General features: G+C 37.5%; 1 protein-coding gene across 6 annotated transcripts in view; it reads right to left on the minus strand.

Annotated features, from left to right (window-relative positions):
• The window catches only part of SLC41A2 (solute carrier family 41 member 2), a 114,354-nt gene that overhangs the window by 20,771 nt on the left and 69,147 nt on the right, over positions 1-24,436 (minus strand). For all 6 annotated transcript variants that reach the window (XM_032836514.1, XM_032836515.1, XM_032836510.1 and 3 more), the window contains 4 exons: positions 19,692-19,839; positions 14,747-14,826; positions 11,046-11,177; positions 9,008-9,156 (listed from right to left, as the gene is read on the minus strand). In XM_032836514.1, the coding sequence (XP_032692405.1) occupies positions 9,008-9,156; positions 11,046-11,177; positions 14,747-14,826; positions 19,692-19,839 (509 nt within the window). The remainder of the gene's footprint in view (positions 1-9,007; positions 9,157-11,045; positions 11,178-14,746; positions 14,827-19,691; positions 19,840-24,436) is intronic.

Genomic DNA, 24,436 nt, shown 5'->3' on the forward strand with positions numbered 1-24,436 from the left:
ATAGCTAGGGTCACTGTGCTTCCTCGTTTGCCCAGGGTAGTGATGGTCTGTGCTGGTCATTCTGATTATCAAGCTCCCTTTCAACTCTCAAAAGTGTCCTGGTTTGGGCTAAAATGATATGGTCACTTTAGTGTTACTATCTGCACTCTTGCGTTACAAGTGAGGGGTCTAAGCCACGTAGCAGTGTTGTGACTTAGCCAAAGTCACAGAGTTAGGAAGGGACCAGAAATACTTATTCCTTAGTCTGGGAGTCGTCCTGTCCCACTGCATGTACTCACCAGTAGCAGGACCGTGGTAATGACAGTGGTGGCTAGGATCTGGGGCACAAGCAGTGCATGTGGCATGAAGTCTCTGTAGGAAGGCTCTCCCCCATCCCAGAGCGACTCGACAGCATCAGGAGCTGAGGCTGGAGAAGTTTAAGGGATCTTTGTTTGTATGTCCTAAGCCTGGCCTACTGCCCTTTTCACTGTAAGCCTTGTGGCTTCCTCATGGGTAAGATTATGGGGAGAGTGAGGAATTTCATTTGGACATGTCACGTTTGAGATGTTGTCCAACATGCAACTGGAGATGTAGACAAGGAGTCCAGACTAGAGAGATCAATATGAGGGTAAACAAGGAAAGGGAGCTACCTAATTTTTTTTTTAAAGATTTTATTTATTTATTTGACAGACAGAGATTACACGTAGATAGAGAGGCAGGCAGAGGGAGAGGGGGAAGCAGGCCCCCTGCTGAGCAGAGCACCCCATACGGGGCTTGATCCCAGGACCCTGGGATCATGACCTGAGCCGAAAGCAGAGGCTTTAAACCCCTGAGCCACCCAGGCGCCCCGAAAGGGAACTAACTAAAGCTGAGGGTCCCCATCAGAAGAGCAAGAAAAGAGAGCTGCAGTAAAGAAGAGGGGCCAAGAGGAAGGTGAATGGTGAGAAGCTTAAAAAACAAAGTTCTCAGAGCATCTAACAACCAGCTCCAATAATGAGGAGAAAGAAGAAATGATGGCTCTGACAATAATGATGACAGACTGCGGCCACGACCATTACTGTAAACTTACTATGTCTCAGGAATTCCACCAAGTAATTTATACACATTAGCTTAGCCCTCATTACTATCCTCTGAGTTAGGGGAAAAAATAAGGCCAGGGAGGTTACAAAACTTGATTAAAGTCACAAAATAAGCAGCAGAGCAGAAATTCCCACTCATGTCTGACTCAAAGGAGCTCTGATCTTTTTACAATATTCCGCATATTGGGATCTTATCTTCTCTCTTCTTTCCTTTGTCCTTATGTGACATTTGTGATTACAGGTAGCCTGGCTTAAAATATTTTTCTTCTGTGGGAAGATTAATTTTATGTCTCTATTCATAGTTAAAATGGTACTAAATCATGTGAACGTGACTTCAGAACTAAGATGTGGTCAGTGTTTCTTTTTGTAAGTATATAGACCGTATTTCTGCCCCAAGCATGTTCTGCTAGATAAGAAATTGAGGATGTTTGCTCTTCATTTATACCATTTGTGTTGTGGCTGTGGTCATATAACAAACACAGGTTTCAAAATGACCATGAACTTCATTTGTAAGACAGAAAGCCTTATCAGGAAATTCATTAGTTGATATCCTAATTGTACATTTTATTTTGAGGGGCATACGTTTGCTCATTTAAGGCAGGCTTGAGATTTGCTAAGAACAATTCTTCTGAGAATATGAACCTGTGCAATTTGCACATAAGTATAAAATTCAAAGCCAATTACTATCTACTGAAAAGGAGTAACAAAAACTAAGGAGAGTCCTGTTTTTAAAATCACATTAAAATCAGTGCAGGTCATGATCTCAGGGTCCTGGGATTGAGCCCTGCATTGGGCTCTCCGCTCAGCAGGGAGCCTGCTTCCCCCCTACCCCCCCCCACCCTGCCTGCCTCTTTGCCTACTTGTGATCTCTCTCTCTCTCTGTGTCAAATAAATAAATAAATAAAATTTTTAAAGAAAAAAAATAAAAATATAAAGTATAAGAATTAACTATCTTGCTAAGAATGATTTCATCTTTATGGCTATTAACTGAAGTTCTCACCAGCTATAATATATACTCTGATCCTCCCCTTTAAAAAAAAAATCTATTAAAGCACTTTTAAAGAATGAAAGCCAGGCATTGGCAAAAAAAAAAAAAAAAAAAGTGTCTGATTCTGAAGTTACAGAGGAAGAGTCTATTGTCATAGGGAGGGAATCTCAGGGTCTTCTTTGTTTCACACATTAAGTCCAATCTCCCACAACCGAGAAGACACTGTATAGGCCAGGGACAATTTCTTCTATTTCTTTTGTCTAGCAAATAGCACAGTGCTTGGAAGACTATTATGGGTTTGATAAAATCGTGGATGTACAATTCTCAATTTTATATATTGAGAACTTGTCATTATACCATTTAATGGAAATATTTTGTCTCTCCTACATGAAACAGCAGATACAGCCAGAAGCAAAGATTTTCTACAACCAAATTTAACAATGAATTTTTCATGGAATTTGGTGCTGCTGGAATTTTAGTAGTGTTCTTAATAATCTATTTTTCTGCAAGAAACAATCAGTGCCTAAAATAGGGAATTAAAAATTTCATTTAGAAATGGCTCTGATTCATAGTTTACCAATTATATTAGCAAGCACTTTGTTGGGATTCAATAGGCATCCAGAACTAGGAAAGTCTTTTTTTCCATTAAAATATTTTATAGCAAAAAAGTGTTAATGTACTCTATATGTGCTTATCTTTTTGCCTCTTGTAAGGTATGTCATTCAAGCTTTATGCTTTTGCCTTTTCAAAGATAAAGGAAACACTGTTAGGATTTCAAAACACAAAGGGAAACTAGTAGAGACTGAATTAAATAGGGAAATGAGCCACAATGTACTCTGCTCCTTCTTTGCTAGAGAAATTGCCAGTCTGCTTATCTGATTGATAGTTACTTTTGTACCTTCTCGGGTTTATTATGCTGTCAAAATACTACATCCTTGAAAAAGACTATAGAGAATAAGGCAAAAAATGAATGAGAGAAAACCTTGAAGAAGATATTAGGATTCCCTTCGGTGGATCTTAGAAGGAAGGTCAACTAGATTTATCACAACCTGGAATTCCGTATTATAATTTTGATTTCAAAAATTAACAGGCTTTGTCCAGTTAATGAAGCATCTGAATCAGTAAGATGTGAAGGCAGAGGAAATCATCACTTAGAAGAGAAAGACCCCAATCATCTCTAAGTTTTGGGAAGAAAGTACATCCTGGTTCTGTAAAATCAAAGTTGTGGGTTCAATGGGCTAATGTGACACAGATGAAAAAAAATAGGTTCCAAAGCCAGCAACTATACCCTTAGCCATGGCTAGCAGACTCATAAATGCTGGCTTATGGCACAAAAGCTATTGTGAGTAGCCCAGGATGGTTAGCTTGGTGCCAACTCACTCTTCCTGCTGACCAAAAAAAGAACTCAAAATGCAATATGATCAGTGGTGTTCCAAATATAAATGGCTCTCACACACTACTCTGGCCTTGACATATTCCAACTAATCCTGATTGCTCTTGGGCCCTGGGCAAGAACAGAAGCAAGCACACAATCCATCACAGCTACTAACTGTGGCTTGGTGGCCCTCCTGCACATAACAAAACCACATTTGTTAGGTTCCTTCTAATTGCAAGACACATCATGAATTCTTAAGCGATGTAATTTGTGACATGTATGTGCATTTTAAAACTTAAAGATTAGTTTCAGAAAATGTGGTTAGTGTGTGCCAAGGGCAAAATGAGATACAAGATACAAGATACTTGGGACCATTTCAAGTCCCAGACAATTTCAAATTCAAGTGGACGTTCTACATTTCACTTGATGTAAGAAATAGCTACAGGACCAAAATTAGAAAACTAACATGCTCTGAAAAAACTCTTGTGTTAGAGGCACCTGAGTGGCTCAGTGAGTTAAGCATGGGAGATTCTGGCTCAGGTCACGATCTCAGGATAAGTTCAAGTCCTGAGTGGGACTCCGCACAGGGTGTGGAGCCTGCTTAAGACTCTCTCTCCCTCTCTCTAAAACAAACAAATGAACCAAAACCAAAACAAAAACCCTCTTGTGTTAACATCTGAAATAAAACCTTAATTTTTAAAACTCACTATGAAAAAGTTCAAACATACACAGAAGAGAACAGCACAAATTAACCCATACCATTCTCCTCTAACATTACTCCGCTTCACCCGCGATCCGTCATGACCAATACTGCTTTATCTCTATACCCCTATCTTTTATTTTCTCTAGATACCAAGTCATTTCATCTCTAAACATTTCAGAAAAACCTTGTAATTCTGGCTCAACAGTGACAGAACTGGTGGGGGGAGGAGGTTGTGTTTTATTTCTCATTGCCTCTAATTTTCAATACCTATGTCATTGGAAGAGATTAAGCTGGTGTTTATTGAAAGCAAGGAGAAGAAAATTTAGATTTTTTCCGTTTTTCTGGCATATCTAGGGCTTAAAAACATTTGTAAACTTTTCTCCTCCCTCCAGTGAAGGAGACATGGCTGGTAAGATATAGTTATTTGGGGGCGACCCTCTGGCCCCGCCCCCAGCCGCCCTGCCTCCTACGCACTTGGCCCTCTCAGCCTGTTCCTTCACAAGGATGCTAAGACCTCCAGTGAGCCCTTGACCAAGTCCCAAAAACACAACTGTGATCCCAAGCTCCAGCAAGAAATGGCCCTCAAGCCAAAAAGAAAAAAGAGATACAGTCATTCAGTTCAACAAACATTAACTGAGCACTAGGGATAGGACAAGGTAAAATGAGTAAAAATATTCAAGATCCCTTCTCTAGAATGGATGAGACACACATAAATAGAGAATGTCAATAAAATGTGAAAATGCTAGAATAATAATATTCACAGGATACTATGGGAACAGAATAAGGGCACTAGGACAAAATTAGGTATTCAAACAAACAAGGCTTCCAGGAAGAGATGATACCTGAGTAAATGCAAAAATACCACAAATGATTGTTACTATGTCATTATAATAAGTCCAATAAGAAGTTTCTTTCAAACAGATTTCCTTCATTTAGTTGGTTGGGGAATTGGGTGCTGAGGGGTTGGGAGGGGAACTCATCAAAGAATATTAGGAAGAAAGCAAAACACCAAGAATTCAAAACAACCACTATATAATGTCTTCTGGGGAATACCACAGGGAAAAGGGCTTGGTCTCTAGTCCCAAGGAGATAGAAATCTAAGTGTGAAGAAATTAAACATGCATCAGAAAACCTTATTATAGAATATTCAATCAAAATACAGTTTAGGGATGGGAAGAATAGACTAAAATATTTAAGTAAGAGCTGGGACTTAAATCAACCTTTTGAATATAAATTTACCCCAGATTAGAAAGGGAAGCTAATCAAGTAAGTAATAATAAAATGAATCTGAAGTGGTCAAGGAGGCTTTGTCCTTAAAATGTATTCCTTCATTCTGTCCATCTCTGAATGAGTGAAGCAGGCAGGGGAAGGTCTTTTATTCAAACCTTAGTTTCCAAAGAGGTGTGTATACACGTGTGTTTACATGTGTGTCACGGATGTTAGTGTCAGAACATGATGGTTTGATTTGAGCATTTGCAATGTGACTCAGATATTCCACTGGAATAATACACAATGTCAAGTGCATGCAAAGGTCTACTCTGGCAGATATCTGATTCTTGGGGAGAAAGTAAACATTAAAACCCGTAAAAATGAAAGCTGTAAAAGATACATAAGAAAATTCAATCAACACTATGAGATTAAAAAAATATTCTCTGATTGTCATCAGAGATCAGTGCCGCACCACTTCTAATTCTCCTTTCAGTAGCAATGACAGCATCAGCTAACACTTAAACAGCATCTATTATGCGGCAATCTCTATATAATTGACTCACTTAATCTTCAAAATGAGTTATGAGGTAGATTCTCTTATACAGGAGGTAATGGAGATACAGAGATTAATATTATTCTTTCCTCACCTCCAGTTTTTTGACCTTTACTTGTCAGAATTTAAGTCAGAGGTAAAAAAAAAAAAATCTGCAGGATTTCTCTGAGTACAGGCTGAAGTCTAATATTTTTATAAGTTCAGAAAAATTCCTTATACCCTTCAGTGACTCAAGTGAAATGATGTGTGACAGTGTGTTGGCATGGAGCCATAAACACAAATGTAAAATCAATCCATGAGGCTAAGAGATAGTGTTGCAAATAGAAGCATGCTCTAAAAATGGCATGTTTATCAACAGACCAAAGAACAATCTCTGGGTATTTCCCATGGGACTGAAGAATGCATGTTTTTCATAATACTTACACAGAGATAAATGACCATATCATATACAGCAATAAAGGAAGCCAGTGGTAAAGAAGCATTTGAAATAACTTTTGCCCCTCCTGAGCAGTAGAAAAATATTACTCCCTAGGTAGAGTTCGTTGCTTTTTCTTCCAAGATCTGAAAGTACCTTATACGTAGCTATACCCAGAATGTGTATATTACATTATAACATAATTATGTGTCCATGTAGTATCTTCCCTCCAGACTATGAGTCCTGCAGCAGAGGGTCTCAATATTCATCCTGGGATTTAAAACCCATCTCTGCATCTAGCAGAATGAAGGCTTATTGGATGAATAATTGAGTGATTTGATAGGTGACTTTTAATAAACTCCCAGGCACTACAAAGTGTTACAGGAAAGTTTAACATATCAGTGAAGGGGCGCCTGGGTGGCTCAGTGGGTTAAAGCCTCTGCCTTCGGCTCAGGTCATGATCCCAGGGTCCTGGGATCGAGTCTCGTATCAGGCTCTCTGCTCAGCGGGGAGCCTGCTTCCCCCTCCCTCTCTGCCTGCCTCTCTGCCTACTTGTGATCTCTGTCTGTCAAATAAATAAATAAAAACTCTTTAATATATGAATGAAGTTGTGTTTGCTATCTTAAGAGTATATTCCAGTCTCTTTTGCCTGGCATTTAAGACCCTTCTCCATGGCCCTAATCTACCTTCTTAACCTTCTCTCATCTACTCCCTCCTCCCAGTTATATACTGAGTATGAATTACTTTCTCTTTCTGACACAAGCTCTGTACTTTCTTATCTCTGTGCTTTAACTCCATATTCTCCCTAGGAAAAAACACCTGAGCCTACTTATTTAACACTGTGTTAATATGTTTACTATAAAACAATCATAAAAATAGAAGAAGACAGACATTTTAAACCAATGAGGAAAAAATACCTAAATAGATTTTTAATTTTTTTCTTCCTGTACACAGTGGATTGCTTTGGACATACTTTACTCTGAGAAATCACTGATTTACATGAAAAGAACAAATTTCATACAGTTTTTGTGAGAATTAAGTGAACCAACACGTTTAATGCACTTAGAACAGTGCTTGGCATGAAGGCCAAATTTAAATGTTAACTCTTCAAAGAATTACTTGAATGCATCTCTTCTGAGGTTGGGATTTCTCGCTGTAGGAGGCGCTACTCTTACAGAGTTTAGCAAGAGGCCAAGCCTAAGAAGCCAAAATAAAGCGGAAACTTGGAAAGGTTGGGTTTATAGAATATGATGGAAAAGAAAAAGATATAATTGTTAACCCCAAGAAAAATACAGTACCCAAAAAGGAAATATAATCACACTATACTATCTGGCTCTACAGTACATGATGTTTATATAGGACTAATCATACAAACACTGGCTCCAAATTAACCAAAAGTTGTGATATAATTAAATGGAAAAAATGGGGTATTAACACAGGCCCTCAAATCTTCAGTTTTTATTAGCAAAAGGCTAAAGTTTAGGCATGTTATTTTAAAACTTGGAGATACATATCAGAAGAAACAAGCTAAAATATTCCAGCAATGATCTCTGAGGAATGTGATTAGGAAGGTAGAATACTTCAGCACTATTTAATTTTGAAATTTTGTGTAGGTATTATACCAATTAAACTTTGAAAATAAAGTCAATTTTCTGGGGCGCCTGGGTGGCTCAGTGGGTTAAAACCTCTGCCTTCGGCTCAGGTCATGATCCCAGGGTCCTGGGATAGAGCTCTGCATCAGGTTCTCTGCTTGGTGGAGAACCTGCTTCCCTCTCTCTCTCTGCCTGCCTCTCTGCCTACTTGTGATCTCTGTCTGTCAAATGAATAAATAAAATCTTAAAAAAAAAAAAAGAAAGCCAATTTTCTTAAATTTAAAAATTAATAGCCTCCCACCTAGAGATGGCAGGTTGAACGCATATGTCCAACTCTACTCTCTCCAGAACTCTCAGTGACACACCAGAGAAAAGATGTAGAAAGGCACAAAAGAGAAAAAGAGAAAAAGATGAGAAATTTAATGCAAGAGTTTTAGGAATCATATAATAAGACTCCAGGGTGAAAGAAGGGAGAAAATGGAGAAAGAAAAATAATCAAAGAAATCATTCAAAAACCTTTCCTAGAACTAAAGAACACGAATTTTTTAGACCGAAAGGGTCAAACAATGTCCAACAAAACAGACAAAGTATATCTAAACCAGGGCACATCAACGTGAAATCTGAGGAAACAAGAGGAAAAAAGGGATCCTGCAAGTTTCAAAAGAAGTTATGTACAGTGAGATCAGCACCTGTTATTCTTCTCGATGGTTAATAAAAGTTAAAAGGCAAATGAAGCAAAGCCTTGAAAATTCTAAAAGAAACAATTTTATATCCAGTCAACCTATTCATGTAAAAAACACTTTATAACATGCAAAGGCTTTCATGCCTTCTAAGGAATCTATGAAAAAATGTGTTCATACGAAACAAGAGAACCAAGCCAAAAAAAAAAAAAAAAATGGTGCAGGGGAGATGTGGAATTCAGGAAATCCGAAGGTTCTGTTTATCAGATGATATTAAAAGTGTCATGAGTTTCTTGGTTTTAGGAAGATGAAATCCACACAAGGCATACGTTGCTTTTTGAAATGTTAAAATAGTTCATGTGCTCTTAGATTTACAGTTTTGCTTTTACAGCAGACTGAGGATAAAAGAGATTACAAGAGGCCTTAAGTCTTACCTGTAGTACAGCAGCAAATAAGTACACCACTATGAAGATCACAGTTAAAGAAGTGTGACCACTTTTCATCAAGTGAATAGTGTAGAGGAAAATTAAATGTCCGGGAATCACGAGAAGCAGGAGAACCTGAGCAGACTTATTATTCACTCCTGTAGTAGAAAATGTAAAAGTTAAAACAAGATCCTATTGGGTTACTAATAGGTCACGGTTATTAAAATTTAAGGATTACTTTCATGTTACTATACTATATAGCATCACATAAAATTCTGTTGCTAACAATACGTTTCAACCACTCACAGTTTACTTAATTCTTTGAAATTCTCATTATACGTTATATGCTAATTGAATGGCAGGAAGTCGATAAAAACTTGCTATGAAGAACACTGGTCAGACTTTAGTATCTATCATAGTAACAGAGGGAAGACAAAAGAAAATATATAAAGTTCTTAAAGCAAAGAAATGTTCTAATTTTACTTTTCCTTTAGAGTTCTTTCACTGATATTTCACTGGGCATTTCTCTTTTTTTTTTTTTAAGATTTTATTTATTTATTTGACAGAGAGAGATCACAAGGAGGCGGAGAGGCAGGCAGAGAGAAAGAGAGAGGAGGAAGCAGGCTCCCTGCTGAGCAGAGAGCCCAACGTGGGACTCGATCCCAGGACCCTGAGATCATGACCTGAGCTGAAGGCAGAGGCTTGACCCACGGAGCCACCCAGGTGCCCTCACTGGGCATTTCCGATCCTCATTCAGAGTGATCCGAAGGGGCACATGCACCCCAATGTTTATAGCAGCAATGTCCATTATAACTGAACTATGGAAAGACCCCAGATGTCCACTGATGGATGGATGGATAAACAAGATGTTTACACACACACACACACACACACACACACACACACACACAGGAATATTATGCAGCCATCAAGAAGTGAAATCTTGTCGTTTACAATGACATGGATGGAACTACAGGCTATTACGCTACGTGAAATAAGTCAATGAGAAAGACCATTATCAAATGATTTCACTCATGTGTGGAATTATGAAATAAAACAGAGGAGCATAGGGGAAGGGAGGGAAAAATAAAACAGGACAAAATCAGAGAGAGAGAAACAAACCATAAAAGACTCTTAATCATAGGAAACAAACTGAGGATTGCTGGAGGGGAGGGAGATAGGGGGAAGGGGGTAACTGTGTGGTGAACATTAAGGAGGGGACTTGATGTAATGAGCACTGGGTGTTATATGCAACTGATGAAACACTAAATTCTACCCCTGAAACTAATAATACACTGTGTTTTAACCAAATTGAACTTAAATTTTTTAAAAAGCCAAATATAACCTTTATTTTCATCAGAAAAGAAGTGAGAAGAATTGTGAGGTTTAATCCTGTGGTCACAATTCTTTGGTAGTCACTGGTTGGGTGACACAGGACACTACTCCGTGTTAGGGAGGCTCCACTCTCCTCCTGTTTGCTTGGGATCAAATGCCTACATCCAGAAAAGCCAAAAGGATTAATATAGGAAAGACAGTATATCTGTCTCTCTAAATCACCTAGCAAAGCTTTCCTATGTGTATAAGGTTCCTCCTTTTTTTTTTTTTAAGATTTTATTTATTTATCTGATAGAAAGAGACACAGCGAGAGAGAACACAAGCAGAGAAGTGGGCTCCCCGTGGAGCAGGGAGCCAGATACCAGGCTTGATCCCAGGACCCTGGCATCATGACCCGAGCTGAAGGCAGACATTTAATGACTGAGCTTGACCCGGGTGCCCCATGGTTTTTCCTTCTTGACCCATGAACAAGGCATCCCAGAGAAAAGAATGAAAAAGAAAAAGTATACAAAGTTCCTCAGCAACTGCAGAATTGATACAAATGACTTTTTCTCACTGAGATTTAATGAACACAATCTATTCTATTTAAAAACTACTCAGGTCTCAGGAATAAAAAAGCCACATCAAACTATGTGTTCAGCAAACGTTGCCCATCTCTATTATCAGAGAATTATTCCTGATATAAAATATGTAAAAATCGAAAAGCACATACCTGGACCAAAAAAAGTTCTAAATGGGTAGTAACAACCTTTGGGTTCATCAGGCAGTTCTCCTGGAATGCTATGTAAATGGAGGTAGGTAGAAATCCTGCTAGCCTGAATGGCCACCAAATTACCACCAATACCTGAAACATAAGGACAAACAAAGCAGTTATCATCATATTTCAAACAATTTGCATAAATGTGACGAAGCAAGGCTCTTCATGTTATAGCGTGGGCCAATAAAACAAACAAAAAAGAATCCTTCTGAAATGTTGACTTATTTAATGTTGAGCTAGGTATTCCAAAGACATAAAGTCGTTGTTATGAATTATTTTTTTAAATCTGACTCACTGCCTGAAAGCAGACCAGACTAAATAATTTTTTTTAGTGACTATCATGGCCAAGATACAGGTAGCAAGGTGTTTAATGCTTATCATCTTTTTCTTTTTTTTTAAAGATTTTATTTATTTATTTGACAGAGAGAGATCACAAGCAGGCAGAGAGGCAGGCAGAGAGAGAGGAGGAAGCAGGCTCCCTGCTGAGCAGAGAGCACGATGCGGGGCTCAATCCCAGGACTCTGAGATCATGACCTGAGCCGAAGGCAGCGGCTTAACCCACTGAGCCACCCAGGCGCCCCAATGCTTATCATCTTAATGAGAAGAAAAATAAGCTTGATTTTTTTCAAATAGGGAAGTCTTGAAATTTCTCTTCCCAGGTTACTAGAGAAATTAGTATCAGGGACTGAAAAAAATACTCAAGAAAATCATCTTTCAAGCTCAATTATCCTCTCAAATACTTTACAGACCTGCCCTACAAGAAACATGAAAGGAATTTCTCTTGGTAAAAGGAACATAAAACCAGATGGAAATCTGGAACTACACAAAGGAAAGAAGGGTGCCAGAAATGTAAAATAAATTAGAAAATTAAAAGGATATCATTTTCTCATTTTTAATCTCTTTAAAAAATAACCAGCCATTTAAAGCAAAAATAATGACGATGTATATAGGGCTTACAACAAAGTAAAATGTATGACAAAAAGAGCACATAAGAAAGAGAAATGAAAATCCAAGTATACTGATGTAAGGTCCTTCCTTTCTGTAAATGGGCTCAATTATTATTTGAAAGTACTCTGTGATAAAGATATTTATAAGCCCTAGATCAGTAGTTCCCAAAGAACAGTCAGGGGTCTGAAGGAAGATTAGTTCTAGAAATCCTAACCCCTTGCTAGCAGAGGTCCCAGAAGGAGAGCTTCACAGTGCATATTAGCATGATAAAGGCTTTAAGAAATCCTGTAGTAAAGAAATCTATTTGACCTAATGCTTCCCAAACTTAATTGGCCACAAAACTTACTTCTCAAGGTATACTATTAATCTCACAGAACTAGTATTCTTATGAAATCTATTTCAGAAAATGCTACTACTTCTGTGAGACGTTAATAAGTGTTAAAAGATATCCTCATCAAAATATCAACACTGATATGCCTTACTTGAAACAAAGTGTGTATTTTTGTAACCCATAAAACAGATAAATTAGCACTTATTGCGGGGGCTGGGGGAAGCACAGGCTTTGGAATCAAGCAGGTCTGGGTTTAAATGCTGAGTTACCACTTACTAGATGTGAGATGTTGGACACATTACTCTGTTATGATGAGGATGAAATGATGTAACATGCATAAAAGACCTGCATGTTATCTGGCATATAGTAGGTACTCACTCACTAGTTAAAAAATGATGATGGTGATGATGGTGTGTTAATTAGAGGCCCTTTAAATCACACATCCTCTAGCACATTTAGTATGAAATTCGATTCTCAAAAGTTCTGTCTTTTTTGAGGACCATGGAAGTAATCTTCTCTATCAATGTTTCTAACCAGTAGAATTTAACATAAAGTGAGCTCATTGTGAGATCCCACTAAGAGATTCACTTACTGAGATACCAAAAAGATTTTACTACCACGAATACCACGGCTTCCAAGGACAGCACTCCAGGGAGCCTCAAGAATCGTTTCTTACATAAGATGAAATAACAGGAACACTGATTCAAACCTTCCTAATGATGGGGTTGTTATAATTTAAAATTTTCTCTGAAATATTGGGCAATATAGCTCTAACAGTATTGGTGGTAGTATTTATGCTAGTGACTTCATTAACTAATATTCACAGAAGAGGATTTGAACAGGTGGACGAAAGGCAGTAATCATTCCAGGCAATGAAAATTAGGTCTTTGTAGGGCCATGAAATAGGAATCTGGTTAGAAAGATAAAGGAAAAAGTTGTACACATCCAAAAGCATATAGGGGGCTTTGAAAGTGAAGCAGAAGAATTCAAACTTGATTTGACAGGCAGGAGGAAGCCACTGATAAGTTCATCATCTTTTTTTTTTTTTTTTTAAGATTTTATTTATTTATTTGACAGAGAGAGATCACCAGTAGGCAGAGCAGCAGGCAGAGAGAGAGGAGGAAGCAGGCTCCCCACCGAGCAGAGAGCCCGATGCGGGGCTTGATCCCAGGACCCTGAGATCATGACCTGAGCCAAAGGCAGAGATTTTAACCCACTGAGCCACCCAGGCGCCCCTAAGTTCATCATCTTAAGATTGAAGTAATAAAAACAATGTTTAAGAAAGACTAGCCTGCTAGTCTTAACTGCTACTCAGTTAATTGGCACTGAGTAGGGAGTGGGTCAGGAAAGCTACTTTATGACTTCAGTGATGGCTGAAGTAAGACATTAGCAGACTATAGTGCTGAGACATTCTTATACAAAAAGTGAACAAGTGAATTATGTTAATGGGCAAATCAATGAGATTTGATCATTGTCTATTCAACGAGGGTGAAGGGCTGCGTTGATGGTTCTGTGATTTTAAGGGTGGATGATGGGGGGTAGGGGCACTAAGAAAATTGGAAAGGGGATCTAGAGGTGAAATTTCTTCATGGACATTTTACAGTTATGCAAAAATGTAAATGTTCAAGTGAAATTTTAGGTCTGAAGTTAGATTTTGGGGAACTTGCCTTCATATAACATTTTATTACACATAAATATATGAAAGCAATTTATATTAAATGTGTAGCATATCCTGTGACATGTTTTCCCTCAGGTAGAATTACTTTTTAAATTATACTGGCATAAACTGTACTAAAATCCAATATAATGACACCCAGCCCAAAAGTCAGTATGACTAGATTAAAATTATCTTACTAAATGGAATTCATACCAAAAAGCCCTGTGTACCTAAGTATTATAATTCCCATTTTATAGGTAAGAAAAAAATATAAGGCAGATCTTAAAGGGAGCCACAGAGGAGTGATAGATTTTAGTGAATCGAATTGACTTAAGCAATGTTTAAACCTAGCTAACGCTAATTGATCCACAAAAATCGACAGGAGCAGTAGCAAAACATGAGACAGCAGATAAACCCAAAGTCAATGATAATCCAGAACTGAAATATCCTATTTCGCCACACTAATCTTAACAATCAAGTATGCTCGACTCTTAAACCAATATCAAGTAAGAGTAAGAAACAGTTCTTTTCAAAAATAGGTTGTGCATACTGAGAACAGGGAATGTAATTTCTACCACGAACACCAACCTGGGGGTGGGGGGAGAATGGAAGGGAGGGGGAGATACACCTCTTAAACTGTGAACCCTAAAATTCCTGTTCCTGATTAAGAGTATATATAATGATTTGATACCATTGTGAAACAGTGTATCTAATTCTTACCATTAATAACTGGCGTGTAAACAACAATCCCAACCAAGTTTGGATCAGATACGGTTGTATCCAGAATAAGGCCCCCAATGCTGGAAGATAGAAAATTGTATAATTTAGGGAAGAGAAATGAGTGTACTAAATTTAAAGTTGCTCTTTACACACAAACACCTCTACTTTAAAAACAATTTTTTAAAAAATTGTTTTTTAAAATTTTAAATTAAAAAAAAAATTTTTTTTTACATTTAAAAAGAATAAAAAGGAAAAATAGTCCAAGTAAAAATCAATGTCAACAGTGAAACTTTGAAAATAAAACATAGAATAAGCTCTAGGCCTACATGTCAGGGCTCTCCTCCTGATCTCTAAGATATGTTCCTTTAAACAAGAAAAGAATATGCTTTAGATGCATTAAAATGTCTGGAAGGATATATAAGAAATTATCAACAATGTTTATCTCTGGGTGGAGGGACTAACAGAAGACTGATGATTATTTTATGTCCTTCTGTATTTACAAATTTTTAAAAACCATGTGCATTTATTGCTGTTCTAATTTAAAAAATAGTTTGTTATTACTTTTTTTTAAGTGAGCTCTACACCCAACGTGGGGCTTGAACTTACGACTCTGACCCCGAGATCAAGAATCTCATCATCTACCAACTTGACCCAGGCAGGTGCCCCTAAAAAATGGTTTTTTAAAAGAGTATTTCTTCGTATTTGAAATTAACAAGGCATTAGAGGCATCATTTTTATTGTGTGAAAACTAGATAGGTGTAGCATCTTATCATTGGTAATGAGTTGTAGCCAGAGAAATAATGAGTTGTGGCCATAGAAAGGGCTGATTTTGAGGACAGAGGTCTGGAAAAATAATCTATACAGGAGCAAGCCATGTACTCTGAAAGTCTCTATGGAGCTTGGAGATTTGTTAAGTTTCCATGACTGTTACCAATTGGTTAGCTTCAGTTTCTTGGTCTAAATCCTATAAAACATTGCCAGTACCTATACTCTGTGGGATCCTATTGCCTAAATCTTCCAGGAAAATGCAATCTACATTACAGAAAAATAAACCCCATGTTATCAGAGAACGGGGTTGATTGTCAAAATATCAGATCAAACGTTCTACCATTACCTGATAGTTAACATTAGGAACTTATTATTTTAATTTTTTAGTAAAATAAATGAATTGTGGCTTGCTATACCTAAATTAATAGGACTTCCCATTAAAAGTTACATTGTAAAATCCCAAAGGAGTCATCCTTAAGAGTATTTTATTAAGGTCTCACTTTAAAAATATATGTATTTCATAGAACAAACTAGTTATTGCCAAAGAATAAATTTCTGTGCCAAAATGCACAGGTTCATGCTGTGACCATAACATGAACACTTGCTAAAATACATCTTAAAATGTTTTTATGACCTAGGTAACAAAATATTATAGGAAAAATTAGAAAAGACAAAAAGAAGAAAATAAAAATCAACCTCAGTGCTATCATTCAGCATTATACTGTTATCATATTGGTATATAGCCTCCCAGACATTTTTAAACACATAGATTTTTCAAAAATAAAAGCTCATATTGTAAAAGTGGCTCTCTCTTCACTTGTATTAAATTTTATTTTTATTGAATAAACATGCACATTATTTAAAAAGTGAAAGTACCACAAAGCTTATTACATAGTCCCCAGCCCCCACTCCCAGAACCTGTTCTCCACGAGTAATTCTTTTCAACTTCTTTAGCTGTTTCTTCTGGTGTTTAATGCTCTATTTCTAAATAACATGTTTATACTGTGATTTCCTGATTTTAAATTTTAGAGATTTACCTAATGACCTCCACTATGACAGATGGGGACTTAATCTCACTTGCCCTTCCCCTCCCCACTTGGGATCCTTTATAATTCCCTTCCTCCTATCCTGCCAACTTGGTTATAACAATTCTGGGTGAAAAATATTTAAGGTTTACTTTATCGTAACAAGGAAATCATTATTCACAACTGAACCATCAAGTGTATTATTAGATTTCCTCACTTTTATTTGTTGCTTTGGCCCATATTTTTCTCAATTTTGGGGGTACTTACTACCAATTTGCTTTCAACTTTCTAACAAAGTTAATGAAATGCTTCTGAATACAGTCAAACATCAGGTAACTCATCAATTCCACTTTTGTTTCCTAGAGAAAGTCCTCTGTAAGTCCTCTGTCCTGCCAACCCAGATGGTGGCCTCTAGGCACATTACACGGCTGTCACCCCGCACCTTCCTTCAGTCTCCCACACTGGGTCTTGGTCTGTACGCCATGACCAAGTCCCAACATTTCATAGGACCCTATTGTCTGAATCTTCCAGGAAAAAGCAATCTACATCACAGAATAATGAACCATCTGCTCTCATAGAATGGGTTTCCTCATTCCTGTGTCACCTTTCTTGATTTATTTCCTTATTTTGATAGACCATTATCTGCTACCAGAGTTGATATGAAAGGGCATATGGGAAGTAAACTTTTTGAGATCCTGTCTAAAAATTTCTTGATTCCACCCTTACATCTGGCTGATATTGCAACCACAACTTATGTTCAAAATAATCTCCCTTCAGAGTTTTGAAGAAGTAAGTTTAGGTGTTGCTATTGGACATCATTCAGTTTCCCAATGCTTCATGTATAACTCATCTTTTTTCTCTAGAATATTTTGGGATTTATAGTAGTGTCCTTTGATTAGGCTCTCTCCTGGCGTTCACTGTGCTAGGTACTTAATGGGCCCAATAAGCTGGAAGCCCGTGGTCTTCAGTCCTGGGGAAATTTCTTGTATTATTTCTTTGATAATTTCTTCTCCTTATTGTTTGCCTCCAGGTGCCCGCCTCCACTTTCTGTTCTATTTTCCAGAATAATATCTCCGCTCTATCTTCTAACTTTTGAGTTTTTTAAAGATTTTATTTATTTAGGGGCACCTGGGAGGCTCAGTCAGTTAAGCATCTGCCTTCTGTTCAGGTCATGATCTCGGGGTGCTGGGATCGAGCCCCTCATTGGGCTCCCTGCTCAGCAGAGAGCCTGCTTCTCCTTCTCCCTCTGTCCTTGCCCCTGGGCTCATGCTCTCTCTCCTTCTCAAATAAAAATCTCTTAGAAGATTTTATTTATTTATTTGAGAGAGAGAGCAGGAGGAGGAGCAGAGGAAGAGGGATAAGCAGACTCCCTGCTGAGCACAGAGTCCAACGCAGGCCTCTGTGCTCAGGTCATGATCAGGTCAGATCATGACCTGAGCCAAAATCAAGTCAGTTGCTTAACCGACCGAGCCACTCAGGTGCCGCTATGTAGTCTTAATTCCCAAGAGCTCTTCCTACTTCTTAAATCCTCCTTATTAGAGCATTCTGTTCTTGCATTATGGATGCCATACATTCTCTTACTGCTCTGAGGACACTGAGGAGTTTTTTGAGGTCTTTCAACTATCCCTGTACTTTCTTTAGGTACCATTTTTCTGCTTTCTATCTCTCATGTTAGAAGCCTTAATCAAATGTCTGGTGATCCTTTCACTGTCGGCTTCTCCATGAGGGGCACTGCAGTGCACGCTTGGAGCTTTCTGTATATGGAGGCAGAGCTCATCAGAGGGCAGGCTTCCTGAAGAAGCATCGGGTGCACAAGCAGCTCTTTTCGCTAAGGGACCCACAAGGGTCAATATCCACAAGTTTTTCTTTTGTGCTGATGAGTTTTCCCAGAAAAGAATTATTCTAATTTTTTGCCTGGGGGTAGAGGCCTGACTGCCAACATTCCATGAGCAAAGAACAAGAAGTGGCATAGGATTTTCACTGTTCAGCCTCTAGATTTTCACTTAATCCTATTTTTCATACAGCGTGTAACTTGCACCCTCACATGTGCAGGTGTTTCCAAATCCACATACTCTCTGGTTCAGTCTCTCAGAGTGAATTCTTGTCTTCTGCCAAGTGGGGGTGGGGAAGAGGGTGGTCCCCCAGGTGGTCAAGCTGGAGAAGGGCTTTTAGGATCTAATTGCCTCTTGAAGAAACTTTCCACCAATGATCTTCATTTCAGCTCTGAGAAGTACTTAGTGCCTCTATTTCCTCCACCTCTCCGGGTTTCTGAGGCTCAGCTCTCAGACCCACTTGCTTCTTATGGGTGTCCCCTCATCCTGCAGGAGGTGAGGTTTTAGCTTTTTCCATTCTGCTAGTTCAGTTAAAAATCATCTGATTCCTATTTTACTAATTCTGTAGAATCTCGCACCTGCTGTCCTCTCTGCTCCCCTTCTGTTTGTGGTTTTATAGCTTTTCTGTTCTATTTACTGTCATTTTAGTAGTTTCAGGAAGGAAGAACATAAATGTGGGTCAAGACACCATGTTTAACAGGAAATTTGTACTCTTTTCTAGCTTGCTCTTTTCACCAAATGTGCAGTGAACATCTTTCCATGTCAATACAAACTTTGTTATTTTTAGTGGTTAATATTCCATTTGGTGACTACACTACTATTTACTAGATTGATAGCTGGTTGCTAGACCTCTAAGGTGATCTCTTTAGTTGTTGTCGTTAAAAATCCCACTGTGATGGGGATCCTTACAACTTTATTGTTTGCATATATTCTTAGTCATATCCTGTGTCCTGTTAGAGTGTCAGTAGTCAAATGGCATGTCCATTTCTAAGGCTTTCTGATACTTATGTGAATACCTTATTATTAAAAATAAGTAAAGTCGGGTTAACACACACATACACATACATACACACACATACACACCATGAAACCTTACTCATCAATCTGGTAAGGATTTGATTAGAAAAAAGTTTGAAACTGGTCTACAGATTTCAATAATTCCTGGGATTAATTTCTCTATTACCTGTGATTAAAAAAAAAAAAAAAGACCTGGCTATATAAGATAATTGAACCAAGAAATAAAAATAGGCTGCTGATATTTTAATATATACACAGGTACAGGTATATAGAACACATTTACACACACATTTTAATACTAACCTACTTATAACCATAGCTGTTATGACAGGCTCCCAGCCCGAGTGGAGAACTGTCCTTGTGGCTGGATGTTTAGCAGCTATTATAATCCAGATAGGAGTTAGAGCCAAGAAAAAGACACCAACTAATGGAGAAATGTAGTAATAGTTGTCTAAAATTAAAAAAGAGACAATATTTCAATCTCTCTTCTAATCATGTAGCAAATATAGATATTAAAAGTACAAGTTTCCCAGGAGATAGGATGTTATCCAATATATTCACAGGCTATATATTTTCTCTAAACTTCACACAAATTTAAAACTGTGGATAAGAAAAAAAAAAACTGTGGATAAGGAAAAATATTAAATAATGTAACTGAAAATAAATACATGAATCCAACAAACATTTACGGAAATAGCTATCTGAGCTGGATAAGAACTGCCATAATAACAGGAAGGACGATAACAGTAAAAAAACATCATTTATTTGGCTTCTATTATTGACCAAGTACTGTGCTAAGTGACTTTTAGGCAACATCTCATGTGACCGTCCTCACAAGTATGAGGTATACTGCTGTTTCTATGTTATGAAGAAACTAAAGCTTTGGAGCTTAAGAACATGGCTAGGAAATAGGAGAGTCAGGAAAAGATGGCATCTGATATCAAAGTTAGTAACTCTTTTTTTTTTTTAAGATTTTATTTATTTATTTGACAGAGAGAGAGAGAGAGAGAGCACATGCACACACACAAGCAGGGAGAAGCAGCAGGCAGAGAGGGAGAGGGAGAAGGAGACTCCCCTCTGAGCAGGGAGTCCCATATGGGACTCAATCCTGGGACCCTGGGATCATGACCTGAGTGGAAGGCAGCTACTTAACCAACTGAGCCACTCAGGCGCCCCAAAGTTAGTAACTCTTAACTCTAAAGTTAAATGGGATATTATTTTTACTTACAAGGATCTTACAGTACAAGCATTCCAAGGAATCTGGCCAATCAATTGATAATAGATAGCCCTGATACTAAATAGTGTTCCAAGCTCCAAAATAAAATAGAAAAACTAGGGGCGCCCGAGTGGCTCAGTGGGTTAAAACCTCTGCCTTTGACTCAGGTCATGATCCCGGGGTCCTGGGATTGAGCCCCCTATCAGGCTCTCTGCTCAGCAGGAAGCCTGCTTCCTCCTCCTCTGTCTGTCTGTCTCTCTCTTTCTCTCTCTGCCTGCCTGTCTGCCTACTTGTGATCTCGGTCTGTCAAATAAATAAAATCTTAAAATAATAAAATAAAATAAAATAGAAAAACCAAGTTTAATAAAGGTAAACACCTCTCTTCACTGCTGAACTTCTCAGAACCCTTAATATGCTAAGACAGAATACAGTACACTGTGTTAACCATAGTTTGGCCAGATCATCTAGTTTCACATCTTGGTGTTAATAACCTACCTTGGACAAGAAATTTCACTCCTATAAACTTCAATTTCCTTATCTATAAAATGGCAATAGTAATAGTATCTATTTCATGGAGGTACTGTGACCCTTAAGAGAATGAGTACATCTAAGTAGAATAGTGCCCAAGCACCTAGCTAATATTCATCGAACACTTGCTGTCATCATAATTATCACTGCCATTATCATTAACATCTTGCTATCTGGAACACACTGAGATAGCAGATTGCCAGGACTTTGCTATAACCCCTTGTGGTAAACTGTCTTACTTGATCACAATTACTCATTCTCTCTCCATTCTTGTTATGCTTCCCTACAGAGTGAATATATTTCTCTGCCTCATTGACTTTGGGCTTAGCTATTTGTCTTGCTTTGTAGACATGCTGTATGTCACCTCTGAACAAAATTTTAAGTGCTTTCAGAAATGACTAGAATAGATAGAGATACATGGGTAGATATCAGCAGTCTTCAGACACTAGACAACAAGCATTGCAAGCCTGTGTTCCCTGAGAGAAGGGAAAGAAATGAGATAAGCCTTATAACAGCCTCAGCTTTTTAACTAAAGGCATGTCCCAGACCACAATGCAGGAAGGGAAAACTCCAGCAGAGTAAAGCTAGGGCAGCAGGAATTTATAGGATAAAATACTGGAGAAGAGGAAGCTCTCAGAGAAAGAGTTCGTGAACTGAATACTAAGCCACGCATTCATAGGGTAAACTCCACAAGGCTAGGCCAAGAATAATTGTGGAGTTGTAAGCTGGAAAATTCCCAGAGTTTACAGAAGGCTGGAAGTCAGTCAATTCAAGGGCCAATCGTGCAGAAAGGAGAGGCCTCTTCAAACGTTGAGAACATTTAGTGAAGATCTAAGAAGTGTCACATCTTAGTAGTAGGACCAGCCCTAGTGTAACGTCTACTCAAAAGAGCTTGAAACCAAGCCTTGTAAGGCTCAAGCTAATCTACAATACATTGCTTACAGGAACAAAGTCAAACACTTCATAAAGAAAAACAAAACAATTGAGCACTTAACATTATTACATTCACAATGTCTAGCATCCAACCAAAAATTATTTTGAAGTGTTTATAGAATAATATTTGGTCACAATTACAAACTTGGTTAAATACCCTAAGATATTCTATTGACTTAGACATTTCTCGTCTCTCAAAAGTTTCCAAGTACTTAAGGTAATCTTTATAAATCTAATAGATTAAATGTACAAATATGGCAAGTCTTTAAGGTTTTATAAATGTTCATATAATGCATACAATTTTGGAATATTTATATTTAAAAGTCATAAGAGTAAGACAATTAATTACAAATTTAAGATAGAATTAGAAGACTGACATGTTTCTCTGATGGGCTTAGTTACAAGTATATTTAAAAATACATGTTTTGCCTCTTTCAGCAAATACCATGAATTTGATTCTCAAATATTTTTATACTTAATTCTAAATATCCCCAGGGATAAAAGCTGCCTACCCCTTCTTAAAACAGTAACACCATCCCAAAATATTTTTGGTAATATCATTTTAGCTGATCAAGGTGTTACTAAATTTTTCTGGCATCTCACAAAATTCTTCAATCCTTACCCAGAATCTTATCTTTGATTGAATTTGGTATTTCCCCATCTTAAGATATTTAGAGATCCCTTACCTATGACTAAAAATGTTGGAACCAGATAGAAGCTCAATTTTTTTCCAATCAGGGAGGAATAAACAATTACTATAACTATTAAAATAATATCCAACCAAATTTTATCTTTAGATCACCTCTTCAAAATAAGTATGCTCACAAAATCCATTTGAATGTTTTCTTCCATTTAAAGGGATATGACTAATGTTATACATACTGTCATTTTCTTCATGAATTTTATAGAAGATTGAAAAAAAAAACTTTATTGAATGGATTCCCAGTTCTCCTTGTTAAAATATTAGATAAGGGTAAATAACATCCCAATTAGAAGGCAATTCTTACCTCCTAACAACTAAGATTAACAACGACCTCTTTATAAGATCAAACAGGAAACTAAAGGCAAAATCCACTAAACACAAGTGAAAAGAACTATTCTGCTAGGTCAGATCATCTTACGACTTCATTACCCTTTTCATTTTACTATGTCAAAAGAGGAGCACCCTACTCAGCTTTTAAGTTACTCTCAACATTAAATCTCTGGAAGGGCACCTGAAGTGGAAAGAAGCACCTACCACCCCAACCCCAGAAACACCGCTTGAATTTTCAGAGTAGGGTAAAATTTTCTCAGTACATAAGCTAAAAATAATGAGTGGGCAGTTCCTTAAAAAGTTAAACAGAGTTATCATATATTCCACTGCTAGGTAAATACCAAGAGAACTGAAAACATATGTTCACACAAAAACTTGTGTGTGTTCATAGCCTCATTTTTTCATAATACCCCCAAAAATGGAAGCAACCCAAACGTCTATGAATTGGTAAATGGATAAACAAATGTGGTATATTCATACAATGGGATATTATTCAGGACTGACTGACTCATGCTGCAAGGCAGGTGAAACTTGAAAACATACTAACTGAAAGGAGCTGGACATAAAAGGTTATATGTTGGATGATCCAATTTTTTGGAAATGTCTAGAACAGGCAAACCCATAGAAGGTAGATTACTGGTTGCAGGGTCTGGGCAAAGGGTAGAATGGGGAGTGATAGCTACAGGTTTCTTTTGGGGTGATGAAAATGTTCTGGAATTATAAAACAGATTGTACAATGTTACAGAAGTACTAAAAATCATTGAATTGTACACTTTTTAAAGGTGAACTGTGTGGCATGCGAACTGTAGCTCAATTTTTAAAAATTCTAACAATGAAAAAAAGGAGGGGGAACTATAGTCTTCAAAAATGTCAATGTCTTAAAGACAAAGAAAAAACATATACAAATATATATATACATACATATAGAGAGAGACAGAGAATAAAAGACAAAGCAAATGGGATAAAATGTTAACATTAAATGTATCTAGGTCCAGGATATGCAGAACTTTAAAAAGTAGGGGAAAACATGATAGAAATAAAAATTTCTAAAATTGATTTACTGTAAACACGTTCTATCTCAATTTCCTGCCAAGTCTAATATGCTCATTCCTACCAAACTATTATTGCATGGGACACTCCTATCTTTTTCCTGGCTAAGACATAACCTAATTCTGATAGCTAAGGAAAAATTACAAATATAGGAAAAGGGAAGATTCTAAACATTTCTCTTTGTAGGCTATACTGGTGTTTTATAGATGTCAAAAAATTAAAGAATTACCTTCAGAAAATCACTAATGACACAATCAGCAAGAGAAAAATGGATGACTAAAAGCCAAA

Source organism: Lontra canadensis, unplaced genomic scaffold (assembly GCF_010015895.1).
Source record: "Lontra canadensis isolate GAN:19392208 unplaced genomic scaffold, GSC_riverotter_1.0 scaffold93, whole genome shotgun sequence".
NCBI classification, from domain to species: domain Eukaryota; kingdom Metazoa; phylum Chordata; class Mammalia; order Carnivora; family Mustelidae; genus Lontra; species Lontra canadensis.